Source organism: Ctenocephalides felis, unplaced genomic scaffold (genome assembly GCF_003426905.1).
Source record: "Ctenocephalides felis isolate EL2017-DRISC unplaced genomic scaffold, ASM342690v1 CF-g0.4_SCAFFOLD_01170, whole genome shotgun sequence".
Taxonomy (NCBI): Eukaryota; Metazoa; Arthropoda; class Insecta; order Siphonaptera; family Pulicidae; genus Ctenocephalides; species Ctenocephalides felis.
Window position 1 is genome coordinate 11,655,138 of NW_020537324.1, and position 21,744 is coordinate 11,676,881.

At 28.9% G+C, this 21,744-nt stretch overlaps 1 protein-coding gene across 1 annotated transcript; it reads left to right on the top strand.

Annotated features, from left to right (window-relative positions):
- Window positions 1-260: 260 nt before the first annotated feature.
- Window positions 261-21,662, top strand: LOC113366799 (alanine--glyoxylate aminotransferase 2, mitochondrial-like). The gene is made up of 10 exons (XM_026608454.1): window positions 261-269; window positions 332-457; window positions 1,053-1,184; window positions 1,899-2,019; window positions 4,070-4,293; window positions 5,473-5,688; window positions 6,896-7,130; window positions 11,168-11,541; window positions 13,106-13,313; window positions 21,382-21,662. Exons 1-10 carry the CDS (start codon window positions 261-263, stop codon window positions 21,402-21,404), a joined length of 1,668 nt encoding a protein of 555 aa, XP_026464239.1. The 3' UTR covers window positions 21,405-21,662.
- Window positions 21,663-21,744: the final 82 nt, after the last annotated feature.

The following is a 21,744-nucleotide window of genomic DNA, read 5'->3' on the forward strand; positions in this document are numbered from 1 at the left end:
CTATTGATCTGTGTGATTTAGAAATGATTTGAGAAATGTGTCACATAAAGATACATTCAATCGCACAAATATGAAAAATTTAAGAACGTAACGTGTTAGTTTTTGGGTAAATATTTTAAGTCAAACATGTGTCGACGGGACATATTTCAATAAATAAATTATCCACATACCTTTTGGATACAGTTTTCGAGTTTGCTAAAAAATGTTTGCAAGGTTTGCAAATTTTGTTCTTAATTCTTTTAATATTAAATGACGATTAAATGACCAAGGTAAAAATATTGATTCAAGATATCAATAAGTATCTGACATAAATTACTTATATGTGTTTCAGTGTGTTTTGACGATGTATTATGTACTTTTGCTATTATGGGAATACTATGACCTTTATATGTCACGAATTGCCCCCGAGAATGAGAAGATCACTCTCTCTCTTGGATCTTCGCAATATAATGTGCATGTAATAGGTGTTAGGTAATACCACAATGGCAATGATTCAAATTATTCAATTAATATTTGATCCCGTATCGGCGTACATACGCGTCATTCCATCACGAATATTGTAGTAAAATGTCTAAACAAGTTTTGTAAGCGTTTCCACTGACAGATGACAAAAAACAAACAAAATGCGGAATGCTTTTTAGACATAATTGTCTGTTACGTCTATATCTGCCAACGATTATGAAATATCTCGCTTGAAATAATTAGCGGAAATTATTAACTTTATGAGAATATTGATTACGTTTTTGAAAAAGATTGGAAAATTGATTTGCTTGCAAAATCAATATAGCCTTTGATATAAGTTCAAATAAAACACTACGAAACAAATACTTTTGAGTTATATTGCATTATCAATGATATTTGAGGTTTTTGTAATATGTTATTCAAATGGATGAAGAATTCAAGTTTTATCACACGTAGTGGTCGCTTTGGGGTAAGAAAATGTTAGCTCAATAGTTTACGAAATAAATATCTTATAAGACTGTCATTATGAATAATGCGAAAAGTTATGTATAAAATTATAAGTAATTTTATTAACTAATTTTAATTAATAGTGCTTTGTTCGGAGCTATGGCACAAAAGATGAAAAAAGTCCTAAAACGAAAACTGAGAAAAAAGATAAAAAGGAGCAGAAATATAGACAAACCTCATTACCACATTGTGATGTAAACCCTCGAAAATATGGGGTAATATTTAATCAATATTGTATGAAATGTGATTTTTCTTTAATAGATTCCGTATATAATTCTAAAACGTTGCATGTAAAACAATCAGAATATTTACGGTCAGGCACGAAGAAATATACTAGAACGCTGTTTGGTACAACATTTTCTAATATCGTTTATACAGAATGAGTCAATACATTTACGAGTCATTTACAGATTTCGAATTAACAATTTCAGGTCGGACTACCATAATCTCATGCTAAACGATCGACTTTCAAAGTTTACGTTCATTGTAATCTTTGGCATCATTATAGAATACGAAGTTTAAATTCTATTTCTACGGAAATAACAAATCATTTATGGCCGTGACGAGCGATTTGATTACTCTAATTTTGGAAAAGTGAAAATGTTGTTCGTTATACAAAATTTATTAGTTCCATAAAGCGAGACTTGTTAAATCTATCATTTAATGACTCTATTCAGAAGACAGATTGTCTAAATTAATATTAGAAAGTGAAATTTAATGTATAGATTGTCCCATTTTAAATATTGCTTTATAATTTAAAATGGCATTCGTTATATAAAACACATATTTCAATAAAATTAGAATTGGTTGTTCAATGAAGTGAAACACAATATTCTATATATACATTTATACATTTTCTGAGATAAATATTCATTTTTAATATCACAAAATTAATCAGAAATTTTATGTTTCATTGTCATTATATCTAGGGTCCTGATTTGGACGCCGTGAAGAAAATAAGATCGAGCAAAGTAGTACCTTTACCATTGCTTTACAAAGAACCTGTACTTTTGCATCAGGGTTTTATGCAATATTTATTCGATTATAAAGGTAAGTACAAAAAATCAATACTTTCACAATTTCTTTTCCGCCGCCACAAAGAAAACAAATTAAATGCACACCGTGTTATATACTATGAATAAGCTCGTTTGAGTCGTTGGTTTTTATTTTCCAAGCGATTAAATACGAAGATCGAGAATTGAAAGCTGTAAAAGTCTAGAGAAGAGTAAAACTGAATAATACCATCAGTTGTAACGATTTAATGTAATTGCGCCGATAACACAGTTTAAAATACATATTTTTCTAGAATCTAGTTTATGTGTGATATAGTTGAGGTAGGCTAATTAAGATTAAAGATATATAGATAATTAAAATTTTCAAACAATTAATGAAAAAGTTTTTTTTTTAAATGCTTTGTCATTTTTCATTACTCAAACACTATAACAAACAATCAATTCAACTGAAAAATAACTAAATCATGAAATGGAATCTTGGCTGTACTTTCTAAATAGCTATTTATATAAAACAATTCTAAAATAATACATAAATCAGAAACTATTAGAGTTCTTCAATTTGATTTTGTTTTTAATATCAACCATATGGAGTTTTCAATTTTATTCAGCAATTTTATTATATATTTAACTTCGACATATTCCTAATTTAGGGCAGCTTGGGGCTTGATGTAATAGTTTTTCTCATTTAATATATCTCGAGATCCACTCATTATAAAGATAGTTAGGTTCTGCAACCATTCCTTTATCAAGTCAAGTAAAAATATTTTCAATACTAATGTTTATTATTTCACAATTAATAATTTTCTAAAAAAGTCCGATGTTACTTCGTATTTGGGGCTAGTTGTATCATATACCTAAGCAAGTAGTAACGCAAAAAAAACGAAAATAATACCTCTGATATTTTTTTTAAGAAAATTCACCTGATTCTGAGTTTTTTGTTCATAAATCAATTATAATTAATATAAATATAGAGTGTCACATGTAAATGAAATTCTTATCATAAATCAACGTGAACTACAATTAATACAAATAAAATATATGGTGACTCCTGTAACATGTTTTATAACCTATATTTCACCCAATGTTTTGTTTCAACTAACCCCAGGTGTGATTACTACTTATCACTGTTGCATTAAGTTCCCAGCTCTTTTATTCATTGCATTATTTATTTTTGGTGTTTAAATAACAATTTGTTCATAACATTAACCAATCAATTCTGCTAATTATTGAATAGCATCGGCTTACAAACGAACATAAAAATTATTGGCTATATGTTACATATACATTTCATATTCTATTAATGATTAAAACTCACTAAAAAAAATTAATGTAAAAATAAAGTTATCTTGTATTATTTGAGGTCAATGTTGAATTATTTCTTGAGTAAGATAAAAGAAAATGCAAAGCAATACATTAACTCCAAGCGCGTCGCATAGAGCAAACAATGGGACGGCCAAGTCGCATAGAAGCAAACACCATTGAACTTTAATAAGAGTCGTTGACATATACATTTTCTATTTTAATAATTATTAACAAACTCTAATGATTACAAAAATATTAAAAAAATATGTATTTTCATCATAATACACCAATATATAGAGTGAAGAGTTAAAAAAAAAATCTGATCTGAATTGAAAATTGATGTTTTCAATATGCAAATATAGTTCAGTATATATAGTGTGCAACATTTAAAAAAGAAAATTGTTTTGCCAATTTATTCGGTGATTGTATGGTATAATTTTTGTTTATATTATCTGCGTCTATAACATCAAGGATCATGAGTAAATTTTTGTTAGTGCTTATGAAATAGCTAAATCGAATGCCAATCCAATGATTTGACGTCCGCGTATTATATCAATGTATGAGGATTATTTATTTAATTGCCAATGGAAACTTTATCAAATAAAGTAGTATACTTTTGTAAGTGAACCAATAAACTATCATCTACAGACACTTTACAATACAATATAGACAATAATGCATATCTTAACGTCTTATTGAAGTTCTTGGAACCATGTAACTTGTAACATTTCTAAATTAAAATCTATTGTAGTTTTTGAAAATTGGATTATTATTTCTTCCTGCAGGTAAACGATATCTAGACCTCTATGCAGGCATTTCGACTATGAACATCGGGCATTCAAATCCTAAATTTATAAAATGTATGTATGAAAACATCTCTACCATTCATCATACAAACAGTATGTACTTGCACGAACATTATCACACTTACGGAGAAAAGATGTTGAAGAGGCTTGGCAAGACTTTTACAAAGTTTTATTTCAACACGACATCGAGCGAATCTATTGAGGTAAAATTTAAAATATGTAAATTAAATACATTCTTTTTATTTAATTTTCTTACTTTAACCAGTATGATAAATTATAATAAATATTTATAATATAGTATTTTTGTTAATGTTTTTTTTTTAATTTTAATGGTTCAGTAGGAGATAAAGATATTAGGAAATTATATCGGCACAAGTGAAAAATTCGATTTAAAAAATTCATTAAGATTCAAAATGTTCCTAACTAGAAATAATTTCAATAAATTTGAAATAAGAAAGAGAGAAAGAAGAATATCTTTTAAATATATTTTTAACAATATGTGCAAATACATTATATAGGTATGTTTATATAATATTTCGGAATATTTAATTCAGTAAGCCACGGTGTTTGCACAATTCACCGTGTGAGTAACCGTATATTTTACGGACGTTTTTAAAATTATTAGAAATAATTGCGCTATATTTTTACAAATCATTTCTACTTCTCATATATGATTTGTCTGCTCATGTACCATTTATATACCGTGCCAATATTAGTCACATTTGCCTATATGCAAAGGAAATATTGCAAAAGTAATGAACTAAAGTTGAAATAACCCGTATGTACACGTTCAATTTTCACTTACGAACACATGTATCATTCTATATTGAAGTAATTGTTCCGCAATATGAATTACATGTCATACATACATATCTGACGAAGCATCCGGAAATAATGAGATACGTATATTGTGGAAGAATATAAAATTTCAGCCTCAGCATTTTTTATCATAATTTGCAATAATTTTAATCATGTCCATATTATTTGAGAGCTTATTGCTATGGGTTCGTGGTAAGAACCTGGTCTAACAACCACTGGTTCCGGGTTCGATACCCACTTGGGCCACCTTCATATCAAGCAGTAGTGGTAACAAATTTTCACTTAATTAAAGTATAGTACCAAATACAGTGCTGTATGGAAGATAGGTTAGAAAAGTAGATATAGGGGTAATGCTCTGATAAAATCGAAATGTTATAGTAATGCTGTGTTACTGGTCTATAATCGAATGAGTTGGTAGATCAAGCGTTCTATGCATAAAATTTAACCTCCAAAAGACATGTCGATTAACAATTTCAACATAAGTGCAACTTTCTGATGTTTCTAACTTGTTTCTTATATATGTTTAAACTCAAGTCAATTGAATCTAACTCGTTAATTCGCAGGTAGCATTGTTGTTGGCTCGTCTTCATACAGGTAACAAAGATGTGATAGTACTTCATAACAGTTACCACGGAGTATCTTACACAACTAGTGGTTTGACGTCGAACAAATACTACAAATATATTGAGCCGGAGTCCCAAGCCGTTTTGCATTCGATGGTGCCAGACCCTTATAGAGGTTTATGGGGCGGAGAAAAATGTCGAAATTCCCTAAGCCAAGTAAGTAATTACTTAATGTATTAAAAATTATAATTACTCTTTTGATACTATTATTAGTTCACAAAATAAATATAGCTCAATCTCGATAAAAGCAGTCTCAACAATAAATTACATATATAATGAAGGATTTTCTTCATTTTCATACGTAGATGAAAAGTTGACTTCTGTGTTTTTCTTATTTTATTACTAATAAAAATTTGGTAACAGGTATCTAAATTTTTAACTTCCCGTAGGGCAAGTTATAGTAATCGCAAAAGAATCGAAAATGAAATTTTTTATATATTTTTATGTTTCAAAGGTTTCTGAATGTTTTGTCCTACCTTAGAAAAAATGGATGTATGTGTGTGTGTGTGTGCGGATACCAATTTTCGAAATTTTACTAGCCTCACTGGTTTTTAATATTATTGTGATATAAACGTTTCACAGCAAACGGCAAAATTATTGATTCATATTCATTTAAGCACTTCAACATCAATATGTAAAACGCAAACATACAGAAGTCATTAACTGAAGGCAAGCAACCATTTTTTGTCATTTAGGTACAATAAGTTAATGTTTACTTTTAACAAGATATCGCCAAAAACACATTTCAATTTCACAACATAAAACCATCGTTTACTGTAAACCTGCTTAATTGTTAAAAAATTAATCGTATAAAATGCTTTGACAAAAATCTTCCAAAATTTGTATCATAAACCAAATGCATGTCTGTTCATTCACATGCATGGTAAAAATGGTTAAACTTGCTGGTGTTGAGGTAATTTGTATCAATGCAAGAATAAATTTTACATTAATCAAGTCATAGACATTCGATATATTGTTTATATACATTCTTTTTATATACAGTCAACATACCGAGCAAAAATAATAAACAACGGTGTGTGACTTATGTCTTCGCAATTTTCTTGCTATTCGTATCTTGACTGATCGTGTAGTAATTTCATTTATTTTTTATCATATAAAAATAAAGAAATGATCTTTAGGAATTTCTGTTATGCAGTTGCAAAACACAATAATTGCGTGTGATTTGCATGAAAAATATAATAAGCTGAAGTTGATAAAATGAAAATATTTAATTAAAATATAAAGTAAATTCAGTAGGGCAGAGTTTATGTTCATTACATTTAGGCAAAATTTTCTCCTATTTTATTTGCATTATTTATCTAATTAAAAGAGTTGATTTCATATCATCTCTTTGTTTTTTTAGGTAAAACACAGAAAGTGCAAGTGTCCAGAAAACAAATGCAAAGCAACAGACTATTATTACAATCAGCTGGAGGAATTATTTCGACATTCCATGGCGGCGAAAGGTATTGCAGCCCTGCTCATTGAACCCATACAGGCCAACGGCGTGACGCAGTATACTAAAGGCTACTTGAAGAAAGCTGCAGAATTGGTCAGAGCCAAAGGCGGAGTTGTTATCGTCGATGAAACTCATACAGGTCGGTAATAGGAAATTTGAAATTATAAACTGATACTGAAAATTTTGATAAAAGATAGTATTAATCGTCTTGGTTAAATTTTAACTTTATTTCTATTCATATATTTTAATTTAAAATACTATTATTAGAATGCTAAATTCTTTAAAACTTTTTTATTGACATTTTAGGGCAAAAACTCTTTATATCAATAATGATTTTGAAAATTTTGATAAGAGATAGATTTATTAATAGTCTTGGTTCAAACTTAACCATATGTTCTATTAATATCATATTTTGTAATATTTTTTTCTTAATTCTTTAAATTTTGCTATGGTCATTCCAGAGTTAAAATTCGTTATATTTAAAAATAATATTGCTAAAATTTTTTTTAAGAGTAATCTCCATATACTTTATATCTGGCTTTAATAAAATCGTATTATAAAAATTATAGATTTAATTTGCAAAAGCTTTGAAACAAGTTTTCTTTTTAAATATTTATATATATATATATATATATATATATATATATATATATATATATACATGTTGAGTCTTGGTTTTGTATGTTTTGTGTTGTGCTTCGAACAAATTATATAACTACGAAATAAAAATAAAAAACTTTTTTTTTAATTTATTGTCGACGTTTCGGAACCATATACGTTTCATTCTAAAGATCTGTCAAGAACATATTATTTAATTTATTAGGACATACGCCAAGGGCCAAAGGTTCGTCGTGGCGAAGGTTGTTAACGCGTTGACTTTGTATGGACAGGGTTCATTTTTTTTTAATTGAAAATATAGATAAAATTTGTTTCCAATTGAAAATAAGCCCATCTCGGGCACTGCGGTGTGAAATGGCAATGGGAAATCTCTCACACTATTTTTCCCTGAATCGAGTTGGAGTTTTAATTCAGCTTACGGACCTGCCCTAGGGCAGTACACCCATTATTTTTTTTATTATGCCAAGGGCATGTCCGAGGATAAAAAGGACATAATTCCGAAACGTTAGTAACAAATTAATAAAACATTTTTTTATTTTTATTTCGGGTTACCAATACATAACTTAAAATTTAGCTCTTATATTTTTATATTTTGAACCATTTTGATTTTTTTATTTAGTTAAAAGAATCCTGTTGATTTCTTTAAGTTAATAATACTGTTCTAATGTTCTAGAAAGTTTTTATATTGAAGTTAATATGTTAGAGCTTAATAGATCCTTTAAAATCATTAGACATTTCTCAAAAGGACTTAAAAGTAAGGTGATCATAAATCCCGGGCCGAGACAGTCCCGGATTTCCACCACGTGTCCCGTTTTTTTTTTAAAGCAAAACTTGTTCCGGATTTAGATATTTTATCCCAGATTTTCTAAAAATATAGGTTTAAATTGAATGTTCGCAATCACTTGATAATAATTACAAGACAACGTGTATGCTTATATAAATAAATATGTTATGAATGAGAAATATGCCTAATACAAAATTACGAAGACGGGTTAAAATAGCAACATTAATAAATTCGAACTTTTATTTTCAATTTTGCGAAAACTAACAAAAATAATAAAAACGAATAAACAAGTGCTTTTTATTCAAGTTCATTATGAAGTAAATTGAACAGAATTTTATACAATGCTCAAAAGCAAAAAAACATGATGGAAAAATATAGAAAATGATATAACATCAATCGAACAGAAAGTTCTTACTAAAAGCCCATATGTCTGATTAAAAAAATTTATTAATTTAAAAAAATGTATTCTTAAATAGTATATGTTTTTAAGGGGGTATTCTAGTGTAGAAATTCAAAAAAATCGATTTTTTTTATTTCATATTTTCAAAGTTTAACTATCTAAGAATATGGGTACGAGAAGGTTTTTGAAAATTTGAATTATTTTCGGAGATATAGGCATTTTACTGACTCGGTCTCCATACTGGTTTGGCTTCACGCAAAACTATAAATGCGTTTTTCTCAGAACTTACTTTTTCAGTACTGTTGACACGATTTTTGAAGTTTTACTCGACCAATTTATTTGAAATTTTCAGACAGTCTTGTTTATAGATTTATCTACAGTCTGAACTAGAATCATCTCAAAATTCCTATTTTTACTATTTTTAAAAAATTCGAGAAACTCAAAAAAACAGTAAAAAAAGCTATTTTTTTTCAAACAGTCGCCAATTTGTGAAAAAACATTTTTTTTACTCATCGCTAGTTCAGCCGATTGCGACATCATTGTAGATTAATAATCTTTTTATTTTTTGCATTTTCGATGGCTAGGAGGGCTGAAATCATGTCAAGACTAAGGTGCCAATTTGTTGAGACCACCCACTTTATCAGCTGCCAGTTTTTACAATTTTCAACTTTTTTATTTTTTAATAAACATAATTTTTAATAAACAATAATATTAATAAACAAGTGGTAAAAAATGGATAGTAAAAACATTCATTGCTTTCTTTTACGACGACACTTTAAAAATGACCTAAAATTCATCGCTCTACACTAGAATACCCCCTTAAACCAAATTTAAGTTACTTAGCAAAGGGTTAGTATAACTAAAATTTGCCGTCCTGGTTTTGACTTTGAAAAATATGGTCACCTTACTTGAAAGATCCTGCATTTTTTACATCGGTTAATATCGGTAGATCTATAACCGTCGATTCAATATCACTATTAATCAGAACCGTTTGAGGGTTTTCCACTCCCTTTGCTTTGTCGTGTCGATATAGGTATTCAAAATTTATTGTTAACGTTAATAATACTTAATTATATAAACTGCAATCGAGCGATAATTTATAACTGAACAATTAAACAATTAGTAACATCGTATAATTAGGTAATATATAATTCATGATGCGGTTGTTAATTTTTTACGAGCTCATGCGATCAGATTCTGTTCGACGCGCATCATTCGTCAAGGGCACTTTAAAACGGACAGTGGACAGAAGTAGCTTGGATTCATCCAAGTATTTATGTGTGCTCGATGGCATGTAACAACTTCGGACTCATTTCATTGCGACAAGCTGTGGTTTACTTTCCGAATGCCATTTATACATCAACAATTCAAAATTAAATTCGAATAATTGATTTACATTATTTAGACGCGGAGTCGTATCTTAAATTCCTTCAAAATGACGTCTGTCTTTAGAATAAAATTATTCTGTCTAAAGATTTAATTTCTTCGCTTTCTAATTAACAACAGCGTGTGCAATCATGGAGGAAAAGATAAAAGAAAAAGAAACCGTAAAACCAATGCTGAGCGAACTCGTGAGATTGTACTGGAAAAAATATTAAAAGAAAATATGATATTTCTGATACTTCCGTATATAAAATTGATGCAAATTGGATAAAGCTATTAAAAATTTCCAATTTATATAACGCTATTTGCATAATATCAACTTGCATAGAACTAATATTTTTTACCAGTTATATATAATATATATCATAAATATAAAACGATTTCGATTGTTAAAAATTTAAAATTTATCACGATTGCACAGTTGAAAATGCACTTGTTGTTTATTATTTTTTATTAGGTTTGTGACCTTTATGTATTATTTAATAATTGATGTTTATATACAAAGATGAGAAAAATTGTAATTTTGACTTGCACTTTCATTCTCTGAGAGAATTCTTCTTTAGTTCTGTATAGAAAAGTTGTGAAAAATTCTCTTTCATTATTTAATTAGCAATACTTTATCGAGGTGAGATTTCTATGTTAGTTTCATTATGTCCATTATGCAAGATTTTTGGCTTTTTTGTACTTTTAACAATTCGATTTTATTTTGATTGAAGCATATCACACTCTCATAAATATTGTTATTTGATTGCTAATTAAGAATTTACTACAATACTGCTAGATAAAAATGTAATTTTATCTATAAGACAAAATCTTCTATAATATACATAAATTTATTTTCTGGTTTTATGACAACTATTTGACGAATCCAGCCTTGAATTATTCAATCTGCTATGTATAGAAATGTCTAAATCGCATACAATAATAAAATTTTCTCGTCAGTCAAGTTTTACGATACAGGTTTGGTCTTTAAAATAACAATATTTATCAGGCTTCGGGCGTACAGGCGATCTTTTCTGCTTTCCATCTGAGTGTATTGAGCCTGAAATAGTGGTTACTGGTAAAGGAATGGGCTCTGGACTCCCGATTTCGGGAATTTACACTTGCGACGCCGTAGGATCAGCCATTTTTGAGGCTCATCATTCTACAACTTTCGGCGGCAACATAGCTGCAATGGCTGCTGCACAAGTCACTCTCGATATAATTGAAATCGACAAACTTGCATGTAATGCTGAAAAGGTTGGCGAATATTTTCTGAAGGAGCTTGAGAAGATGTCTAAGGTATTTCCTTACATGGGCGACGTACGTGGACGAGGACTTATGATAGCAGTTGAACTAATCGATTGCATGAAGTGTGGCGATAAAGTACGTAATGAGATTTCTATGAAATCATTTTTTTTATTTTATTACATGCTGATAAATTTAATTGCAATATTTGGCAAAATAGGTACTCTTTGTGTGCAATTGATAAAACATTATTTGCCAAATTTAGGAAATATATACATTTTTTATATGAATTTTCTTTTATATTTATGAATATTCTTAACTAATGTTACAAGATAAAAAAATTAAGTTTGAACAAATATCTATCTTCTAAAATGAAAGCAAGTTTTTAGAGTGAAGAACAGTAATTTTGTATGAAGTTCAAATCTTAAATTATTTTAATTTTGAATGTAATTTTTTTTTGTTTGGTGCATCAAATGTTAGAGCTGATTCTTATAGTATTTTTTGCGCTGATTTCAAATCTGCAAACCATTTTTTTGTATCAGCTCTAGTTTGGAACTTGGAAAAAAGTTCTAGGTCGTCACGGAAAAGAACTTTTCACAGTGTCAACTAATGTCTCAACTAAGGCCGAATAGGTCTTGTAATTTGTATGTACGAGTAGGCATATCTCATTAAAATAACATTCTGAATTGTATTACTATTTTGTACTTTAATTTCTTATATATCATATAAATCATATCTTGAAAACTAAAGCTCATAGAAAAAAAAACAATGTCATTTTTGAAATCAGCGCCCCAAATATACTTAAAAACAGCATTAAAATCGTTTGCACCATTTTCTTTGTTGACCTGTGTTATTTTAAACTATGAATTTTATTGAATTCAATATTTTATAATAATGTATTCAAATAATTTCAGTAACGTAATTTGGTTAAGTTAATCACTTAAATTTTATTTTCACTTATTATTTAATCATCTCATCATTCGGCTATATTGAAGAAATATGAATAAAATCTTGAAATGGAAAAGAATAAGATTTTTACCATTAAAATTCTCTTTAATTCACAAATAATAATAATGCACATAATAATTGTATGATTTATTAAATTATATATATATATATATATATATAATTATATATATATATATATATATATATATATTAGGGTGGTCCTTAAAATGGTCATTTTTGAATTTTCTTGCTCCCAGAGGCTCAAATGGTTCCAAATTGATAAAAAACAATTCTCTGAAAGTTTTAGCTCTTAATATTAATGTTTAGATAGAGCGCAATTCAATCAAACTTCGTATGGAAAGAGCATGGAATTTTTTTTGAAAATTTAAAAAAAATGTTTTAGGTTTAACTTAGCAACAAATGAATGAGCTTTATTTATTCATTTGTTCACTAAATTACATCTAAAAACATTTTTAAAATTTTTGAAAATTTTTCCATGCTATTTCCATACAAAACTTTGATTGAATTGCGCTCTATCTAAACTTTAATATTAAGAGCTAAAACTTTCAGAGAATAACAATATTGAAAATTTTTAACGGTATTGAATTCCCTAGTTCGAACCGATAACGCCACCGTTGGGCTCTGTTACCATTATTAAAAATGTTTATTATTTTATTTTTATTATTTTTATCAGTATTTCACTTTAAAAAATATTTATTTTGAAATATTGAATAATTCTGAGTGTATTCCTCAGATAACTCGGAGACCAATGGCGAGAGCAAGTGTAGACAAAATTTGGGAACAATTGAAAAACTGCAATATATTGACGGGCCGTGGAGGTATCGACAATAATGTATTGATAATGACTCCGCCATTGTGTATCACGAAGCCCGACGTCGACTACGTTCTCTACGTGCTAAATGAGGCTCTCTACGACCACGCCGATAGACTTCTTGCCTCAGGCAAATGACATATCTTCACTTAACTCACTCTCTCTAATGTAACAACTTTTTATTTTCCTTACTAACCGTACCTTTTTTCTTGATAACTCATATATCCTTTTGCTTGAATGAGAGAGAGAATGCTTGGCGTAATTGGATAGAAGGCAGAAAAATCGAAGATAATTATTTCATGCGTCGGTATTGATAACATGTTATGATGTTATGTTGTATCTTATTTAATTTGTTGTTTTATGATAAAATATGCATAAAGTTATTGATCGGAAAGATTTAGTTTCTATTGCAAAAATGCATTTCACTGCTTTATGTAGTTTCAATACTTTTTATGGGCCACTATGAAATTTTGTTAATTAGGTCCATGTTTAATTTAAGTGTCGTCATTCAGCAAATTTTTTTTAATTTAATAAACAGTATCTAATAGAATTTTTACAAAGTTTAAAAGATTAAATTTTAAATATATTATAGATTAAAATAAATTAAATAAGTAAATGGATACATACCAGAAAAAATACTCACAAAAAATTAAACTAACATTATTTAAAAAACAAAACATAAAATAAATAAAGTAAAAAAAATTTAAAGTTAAAACAGAGAGTTATGAAGTCTCGCTGCATGCTTACACAAAAATACTTTTGGTCTTTCCTATATTATAAAATGACTTTTTTCTAAAATATATAAACAGATAGCCAGACAAAAATTTTAAGATGTAAATTCGGTGTATGTATCTTATTTATATGCATGTATTAATTAACGGCTATTTCAATATTACAATTTTAGTATAAATTACAATTACGGCCCCGCCGCCGTCTAACGGATAAACATTGGTACGGAACTCATAGGAATGTAAACAAAATTTATACTCTATTGTTAAAATCTCTATAAAATATCTGATAATTTGATGTGCATATGTCTAATGATCATTTTTGACCGCTAGACGGCATTTTTTTTACTAGATTCCGAAACCGTAAGACCTGCCTTCATGAAAATTTGATCAGTTCATTTTGTTAATACAAGTAAAATGTTTTTTGAATTATTCAAATCGGACGCTCCGTTCTCTTAAAAACTGAGATACCGTTTTTGGCACTTTTTGCCTCATATCTTCGGAACGGCTAGACCTGCCTTTGCCAAAAACTAATCAGCACGTCTCCTTATCAATACGAATCGAATGTTTTCTAAATTATTCAAACCGCTTCATCCGTGTTCCCAAAATCGTCGACGAAAATTTGTATCTGAACCCACACACACACATACATCCATTTTTTCTAAAGTATGCCAAAATATTCAGAAACCTTTGAAACGTAAAGATATATACAAATTTTCATTTGCGATTTTTTTGCGATTACTATAACTTGCCCTACGGGAAGTTAATAAAAAATTCTATGACCAATAATATTCCAAAATTATGATAAGTTCTGGCGTAAATAAAAAATAATGGATAAGGAAAAGATGAGTTCTGTGTAACAAAAGACTTTAATTTTGATTAAAATAATAGTATTTTTTTTTCAAAAAAACTTTTAAAGCCTTTTGATTATTATTATACACCAACAACGTCTAATAAGAAAAAAATAATAGGATATCAATTATTGTCCTTGGAAGGAATGCTTCCTGTCATAACATCTTTCACATCATATTGGAATTACTAATTCGGCTTTACGATAGTACTTTATAAAAAATGTTGCAATTCTAAAACTAAATCGATGTTTACCTCTCTTAAGCTAGCAAGACCAAATTAGCAAAATCGATCCGGACCTGTTGTATTATTTAGTACTTATTTTGCACTAATTTGCACCACAAAAAAAAAAATTGTACTACGTGCCGTTTAAAAAAAACACGTGGCGCTGCTAGCTTTAATATTAAGCTAGCAAGACCACTTTTTGTTTTTGAAGAAAATAAAAAAAATTTAACGGAAATTGATTAATTCGAATTTGCACTAATTTGCACCACCAAAATTAAATCAAAAAAATTGAAAATAGCTACTAAAATCAATACCCCATGACGCCCGGTCCGCCCTAATATGATACTTCCATATTAGAGCGTTTTCAACGTACGAGTTCAAAGTATAGAAAAAAAAATTGAACGAGCAGAATCAAATGAAACTAATACAATAAAAACATTATAATATCTGGTATTTAAATAGAGATTTTCAGATTTTGCACCACTGCCCTTCCCTCATTAATCAACCCCAAATTGTATTTACTTCCATATTGGAGCGTTTTCAACGTACGAGTTCAAAGTATAGAAAAAAAAAATTGAACGAGCAGAATCAAATGAAACTAATACAATAAAAACATTATAATATCTAGTATTTAAATAGAGATTTTCAGATTTTGCACCACTGCCCTTCCCTCATTAATCAACCCCAAATTGTATTTACTTCCATATTGGAGCGTTTTCAACGTACGAGTTCAAAGTATAGAAAAAAAAAATTGAACGAGCAGAATCAAATGAAACTAATACAATAAAAACATTATAATATCTGGTATTTAAATAGAGATTTTCAGATTTTGCACCACTGCCCTTCCCTCATTAATCAACCCCAAATTGTATTTACTTCCATATTGGAGCGTTTTCAACGTACGAGTTCAAAGTATAGAAAAAAAAAATTGAACGAGCAGAATCAAATGAAACTAATACAATAAAAACATTATAATATCTGGTATTTAAATAGAGATTTTCAGATTTTGCACCACTGCCCTTCCCTCATTAATCAACCCCAAATTGTATTTACTTCCATATTGGAGCGTTTTCAACGTACGAGTTCAAAGTATAGAAAAAAAAATTTTTTCTATACTTTGAACTCGTACGTTGAAAACGCTCCAATATGGAAGTAAATACAATTTGGGGTTGATTAATGAGGGAAGGGCAGTGGTGCAAAATCTGAAAATCTCTATTTAAATACCAGATATTATAATGTTTTTATTGTATTAGTTTCATTTGATTCTGCTCGTTCAATTTTTTTTTTCTATACTTTGAACTCGTACGTTGAAAACGCTCCAATATGGAAGTAAATACAATTTGGGGTTGATTAATGAGGGAAGGGCAGTGGTGCAAAATCTGAAAATCTCTATTTAAATACTAGATATTATAATGTTTTTATTGTATTAGTTTCATTTGATTCTGCTCGTTCAATTTTTTTTTTCTATACTTTGAACTCGTACGTTGAAAACGCTCCAATATGGAAGTAAATACAATTTGGGGTTGATTAATGAGGGAAGGGCAGTGGTGCAAAATCTGAAATTCTCCATTTAAATACTAGATATTATAATGTTTTTATTGTATTAGTTTCATTTGATTCTGCTCGTTCAATTTTTTTTTTCTATACTTTGAACTCGTACGTTGAAAACGCTCCAATATGGAAGTAAATACAATTTGGGGTTGATTAATGAGGGAAGGGCAGTGGTGCAAAATCTGAAAATCTCTATTTAAATACTAGATATTATAATGTTTTTATTGTATTAGTTTCATTTGATTCTGCTCGTTCAATTTTTTTTTTCTATACTTTGAACTCGTACGTTGAAAACGCTCCAATATGGAAGTAAATACAATTTGGGGTTGATTAATGAGGGAAGGGCAGTGGTGCAAAATCTGAAAATCTCTATTTAAATACCAGATATTATAATGTTTTTATTGTATTAGTTTTATTTGATTCTGCTCGTTCAATTTTTTTTTCTATACTTTGAACTCGTACGTTGAAAACGCTCTAATATGGAAGTATCATATTAGGGCGGACCGGGCGTCGTGGGGTATTGATTTTAGTAGCTATTTTCAATTTTTTTGATTTAATTTTGGTGGTGCAAATTAGTGCAAATTCGAATTAATCAATTTCCGTTAAATTTTTTTATTTTCTTCAAAAACAAAAAGTGGTCTTGCTAGCTTAATATTAAAGCTAGCAGCGCCACGTGTTTTTTTTAAACGGCACGTAGTACAATTTTTTTTTTGTGGTGCAAATTAGTGCAAAATAAGTACTAAATAATACAACAGGTCCGGATCGATTTTGCTAATTTGGTCTTGCTAGCTTAAGAGAGGTTCGATGTTTGTCTTGAGAGAAGATAATCTCTTTACTTACACTCGAATGTATTGATTATATAAATCGATAAATTTGAATTAATATGAACATTGTATATTAGAAAGGGGAGATAAAATGAGAGTTCCAATATAAAAAATTCTCATTTTACACTCGTTATGCACGAAACTAACTCATTCGTGTCAGACGCGGTGCGAATGAACATGTTTTCGATTGCAAATAAAACTAAATGCCAATCGATTATCAAATTTTAAATTGAGTTTTTTTTTAATTAATTTATTATAACATATATTTTTGAAGGGTTTAGCCAAATAGTCGAAAAAACAATAAATAGTTATCTATTTATTATGTACATTTGGACATTGCAAGTTTTTCATTATTCAGCATTTTATCAAAATGTATGAAATTACAAGATTAAGAGAAGATTTAATAAACATGAAAAATATCAATACATGCCAAACTAGAAAAAAACACAAACACAAACTTAAAGACATTGTAAAAACAAGTCAATAAAATAAAATAATTAACTAAAAGATAAAATTATGTAGTTACTCACATGGTTAACAAATTGTGAATAAACGTAAAATTTGACCAAATTTGGAAACAGTATGTATGTTAGCGAATTTTTCCCTTTCATCGACATTTTCTCTACGTCTACAAGTCATTCAATTTTGAAAAGTCATCAAAATTTGTAAAAATTAGCAGCGATTTAGAACATACAAGCTTCTGCACTATTCTTAATTCTATCACTAATTTTATAATTTGTAACACATTAGTTTTAAATAGCACTGATTGATTATCATTATCCTTTCATTGTCAATTATCTCCAATGCAAAGGTATAATAAAATTGGTATGAATTGCTGCCAAATTGCTTCAAAATTGTTTCTTCAATTTCAACATATATCCAAAAAACTCAATTTTGTAGTTGAGATTGTTGTGAAGGTGCATATTTTAAATTTCCGATTTTTACACGGTAATCCAGCGCGCAAAAATTATGTATTCAATATTTATAATAACATAAAACAATGCATTCAAATGACTAAATTAATATCTTGGATGGCAATAATAAAGATTTCTCACGTCAACTTTTCTCATTACTATGAATTCATTTAATTGTCATCAGCTGTGGGAGAACATTGCATTATAAGCCTCAATTATGAATTGCATTACATATATATATATATATATATATATATATATATATATATATATATATACCAGAGGCAGGGGCAAAGCGGAGGTTTTAGTCGGTATTATACCAGGGCGGTATCGAGTCCGACATACCCAGACAGAAGACCGGTCTAGGATGCATAAAAGCATTTCCTTCGCTATACAAAAAAAAAAAAAAAAAAATATATATATATATATATATATATATATATATTATTAACAAAACCATTCGAAACACCCTTTATTTCTTGTGTTATCACTAAAAAAAACACTGATGACGTCATTATTTTTTATGTCAATTCTTCATTCATCACTACTTATGATACCTTTTTATAATGAATTGCATTTTTATAGAATTATACATCTTATTAATTTTACTTTTAGCATATTACTTTAGTTTGAGAATATCACGAGTAAAACAATTTGAAACTAAGAAATAAATTTTTGCAAAATTGGTCTAATGACTCGTTTCAGAAACAATTTAAAATTTGCTCAGGTGATTGCATGGGGCATAATCTTCTAAGAAATGTTTATAAACAAACATGTATATTCATCTTCATCATTCAAGTTTAGCAGCGAAGTGGAAAACTGTCTTGAGAGGTCATATTTGTATATTATATTTGAGAACTAATCCATTTATACATTATTATTTCAACCTAAAATACAGTTAATCTATTATAGAGTATTCTGACACCAAAAACACACACATACCCACACACACACACACACACATATATATATATATATATATATATATATATATATATATATATATTGAATGGTAGAATCTTGGATTTGTGTATATTTTGTAGAGTTTCGAACAAGAATCCAAAAATAATACAAAATAAAAAAACAAGAAAAGTTTTCAATATATATATATATATATTCAATAGATAAGTCCTGGATTTCAATATATTGATTGTTTCTTTTCCGAACAGTAAATCCAATAATAAAAAACAATTTGTTTTTTGAAGATGTTTAATACGACGTTTCGGAACTAGGTACGTTCCATCATCAGGTTTATTCTGTAATAATTTATATATCCATATCACTAATAATTTTTTGTTAAAAACACTCGATTTTTTTGGAGGATATTTGTAGATGTTACGACTACACAAGACTTAAACACACTGCAGTGAATGAATTTTTGATAGAAATTCAGGTTTTTATTGATCTTATGCCCGATTACTAGACTTTGTTGTTACATATGTCAACATCAAATTCATAAACATACAATATATATATATATATATATATATATATATATATATAACTTTTGTGGTTTATGTGAAGGCACATTTATTTTATTAGTAGACAATAATTTGCAATTTGTGCAAAATTTTCTTTACCTGAGCGAGTCGCAACTGATATTGCTGTCGCCGTCGTCGCTCCGCGGCGGTCCGAGGCCGTGAATAACTGTGACGCTGATCCCGGCCTGCTGCGTTTTGCTATCCGCATCTATAGATATTGGCGGTATTGGCGTCGCGTCCAAATCACTACACGTACCACTGTCAAATGTGTCACTAGGTGAACATCTGCCGCAGCAGTAATATGTTGGGGGTTCATCACGAATGCGTATAGTAACTACGTGGCTCTGATTCGCGGTTCGAATTCGAGTCTTGGGCGGTAACGGAGGTGCTGTCTGCATATCAGCAGTAAAGTATCATTACACTGCAATTTAATTACCCAATTCGATATTCGTAAATCTACACCAAATCACTGATTTCGATAAGATATGTGCGAAGCGCGAATGTATAACGCGGATGAAGAACAGGTAGCAAGACAACATATACGTTCGAGCCGAAGCAACAGGTTGAACTAACTGTATACAAGCATAAGACATAAGACAAACGGCATACAACTTACAACCAGTCGCGTGCGAGAGAACGAGAGAATGACGCTTTGGTCATCTGCTCTAATAGAAAGTTATATGAACGGGACCTTGAACCATTCATTCCAATTTATCTTGTATTAATCCAATACAAATCCTCATGTCGAAAAACACTGTCGATGTACAATATGTTTACTTGACAGTCTTTACATCATAGAGTATATGTACTTATGTACATATATGTACATTATACATTAACAATACAACACTCAGATTTTTAACACACACTTTATTTGGTAATTACAGATGTTTCGAGACTATGGTATGCCTCATCTTCAGTGTAATTTCAAAACAGTTACTTAGATACTACACCTTCTTTAATAATTTATTTTTTAATCATTTATAAATTACATTTAATTTTTGAAAATATTTTCAAATGATTGTAGATTTTTTTCTTGAAAATTTTTTTTCTCCAATTTTTTCTCAAAATTATTTTCCCCAATTTTTTTTTCAAAAATTTTCTTTCTCAAATTTTTTTTTTTAATTTTTTTTCCAAAATAAGATTTGAATATATACAGTGTATAGTCTTTGAACATGTGATAGATAATTTATTTCAAAAATTGGTAGATTTGAATACATACGGTAAAAAGCAATTGCTTATAATATATATAATTATAATTATAGTATTAATATTATTAAAATAAGTATGTATTATCTTTGCATATAAAATGCAGTAATCAACAATTAATTGAATTATATTAAATAAAACTGCAAATATGATTCAATTCTATATAAAGTGTACATAAATGTTTCAAAAAGATGCTGGAACAGCTTTTCATATATATTTTGCCGATGCAAAACATCATTACAAAGTCTTATGTTTGTTGATACATTCATAACTTGTGGTGTGCATTTCTATTACACCATTCTTAAGCAATTTTATTTTTGCTAGTAGTATATTATAATATACTACTAGCAAAAATAATATTGCTATTAATACTGCAATTTATTATTTTTCATTACAACTCAACTATTTCCATTACAGGAGATTTCAAGAATCCAGATTGATGACCTATCCAGATTTTTCCTGTCTGCAATAGACCATCTTGTGTATGTCCTGAGTTCAGTACCTTACAGTCGATCAACTCCAACCCAGGCTTTAGGACTGCCTCTAACTTGGCCTTCTACAGTTTCACACAGACTCCACACGCACCTTGATTGTTTACAAAAACACCTACAATATGTTTAAATAAAGTCAATACTTTTTATTCATTCAAGTCAAGTATTTCTTGTGAAGATTTTTTGCAAACTGTTTAAACTGTTTTCAACAAGCATATTTATACAACGAGATTTAAATGGCTAATGATAATATAATGAGAGTGCCATGTTCTGGCAATTAAAATGTACA

Coding starts and splice junctions, on each gene's coding strand:
- LOC113366799 (XM_026608454.1), top strand. Junction 4,294..5,472: donor CATCGAGCGAATCTATTGAG/GTAAAATTTAAA, acceptor GTTAATTCGCAG/GTAGCATTGTTGTTGGCTCG. Junction 13,314..21,381: donor CGATAGACTTCTTGCCTCAG/GCAAATGACATA, acceptor TTTCCATTACAG/GAGATTTCAAGAATCCAGAT.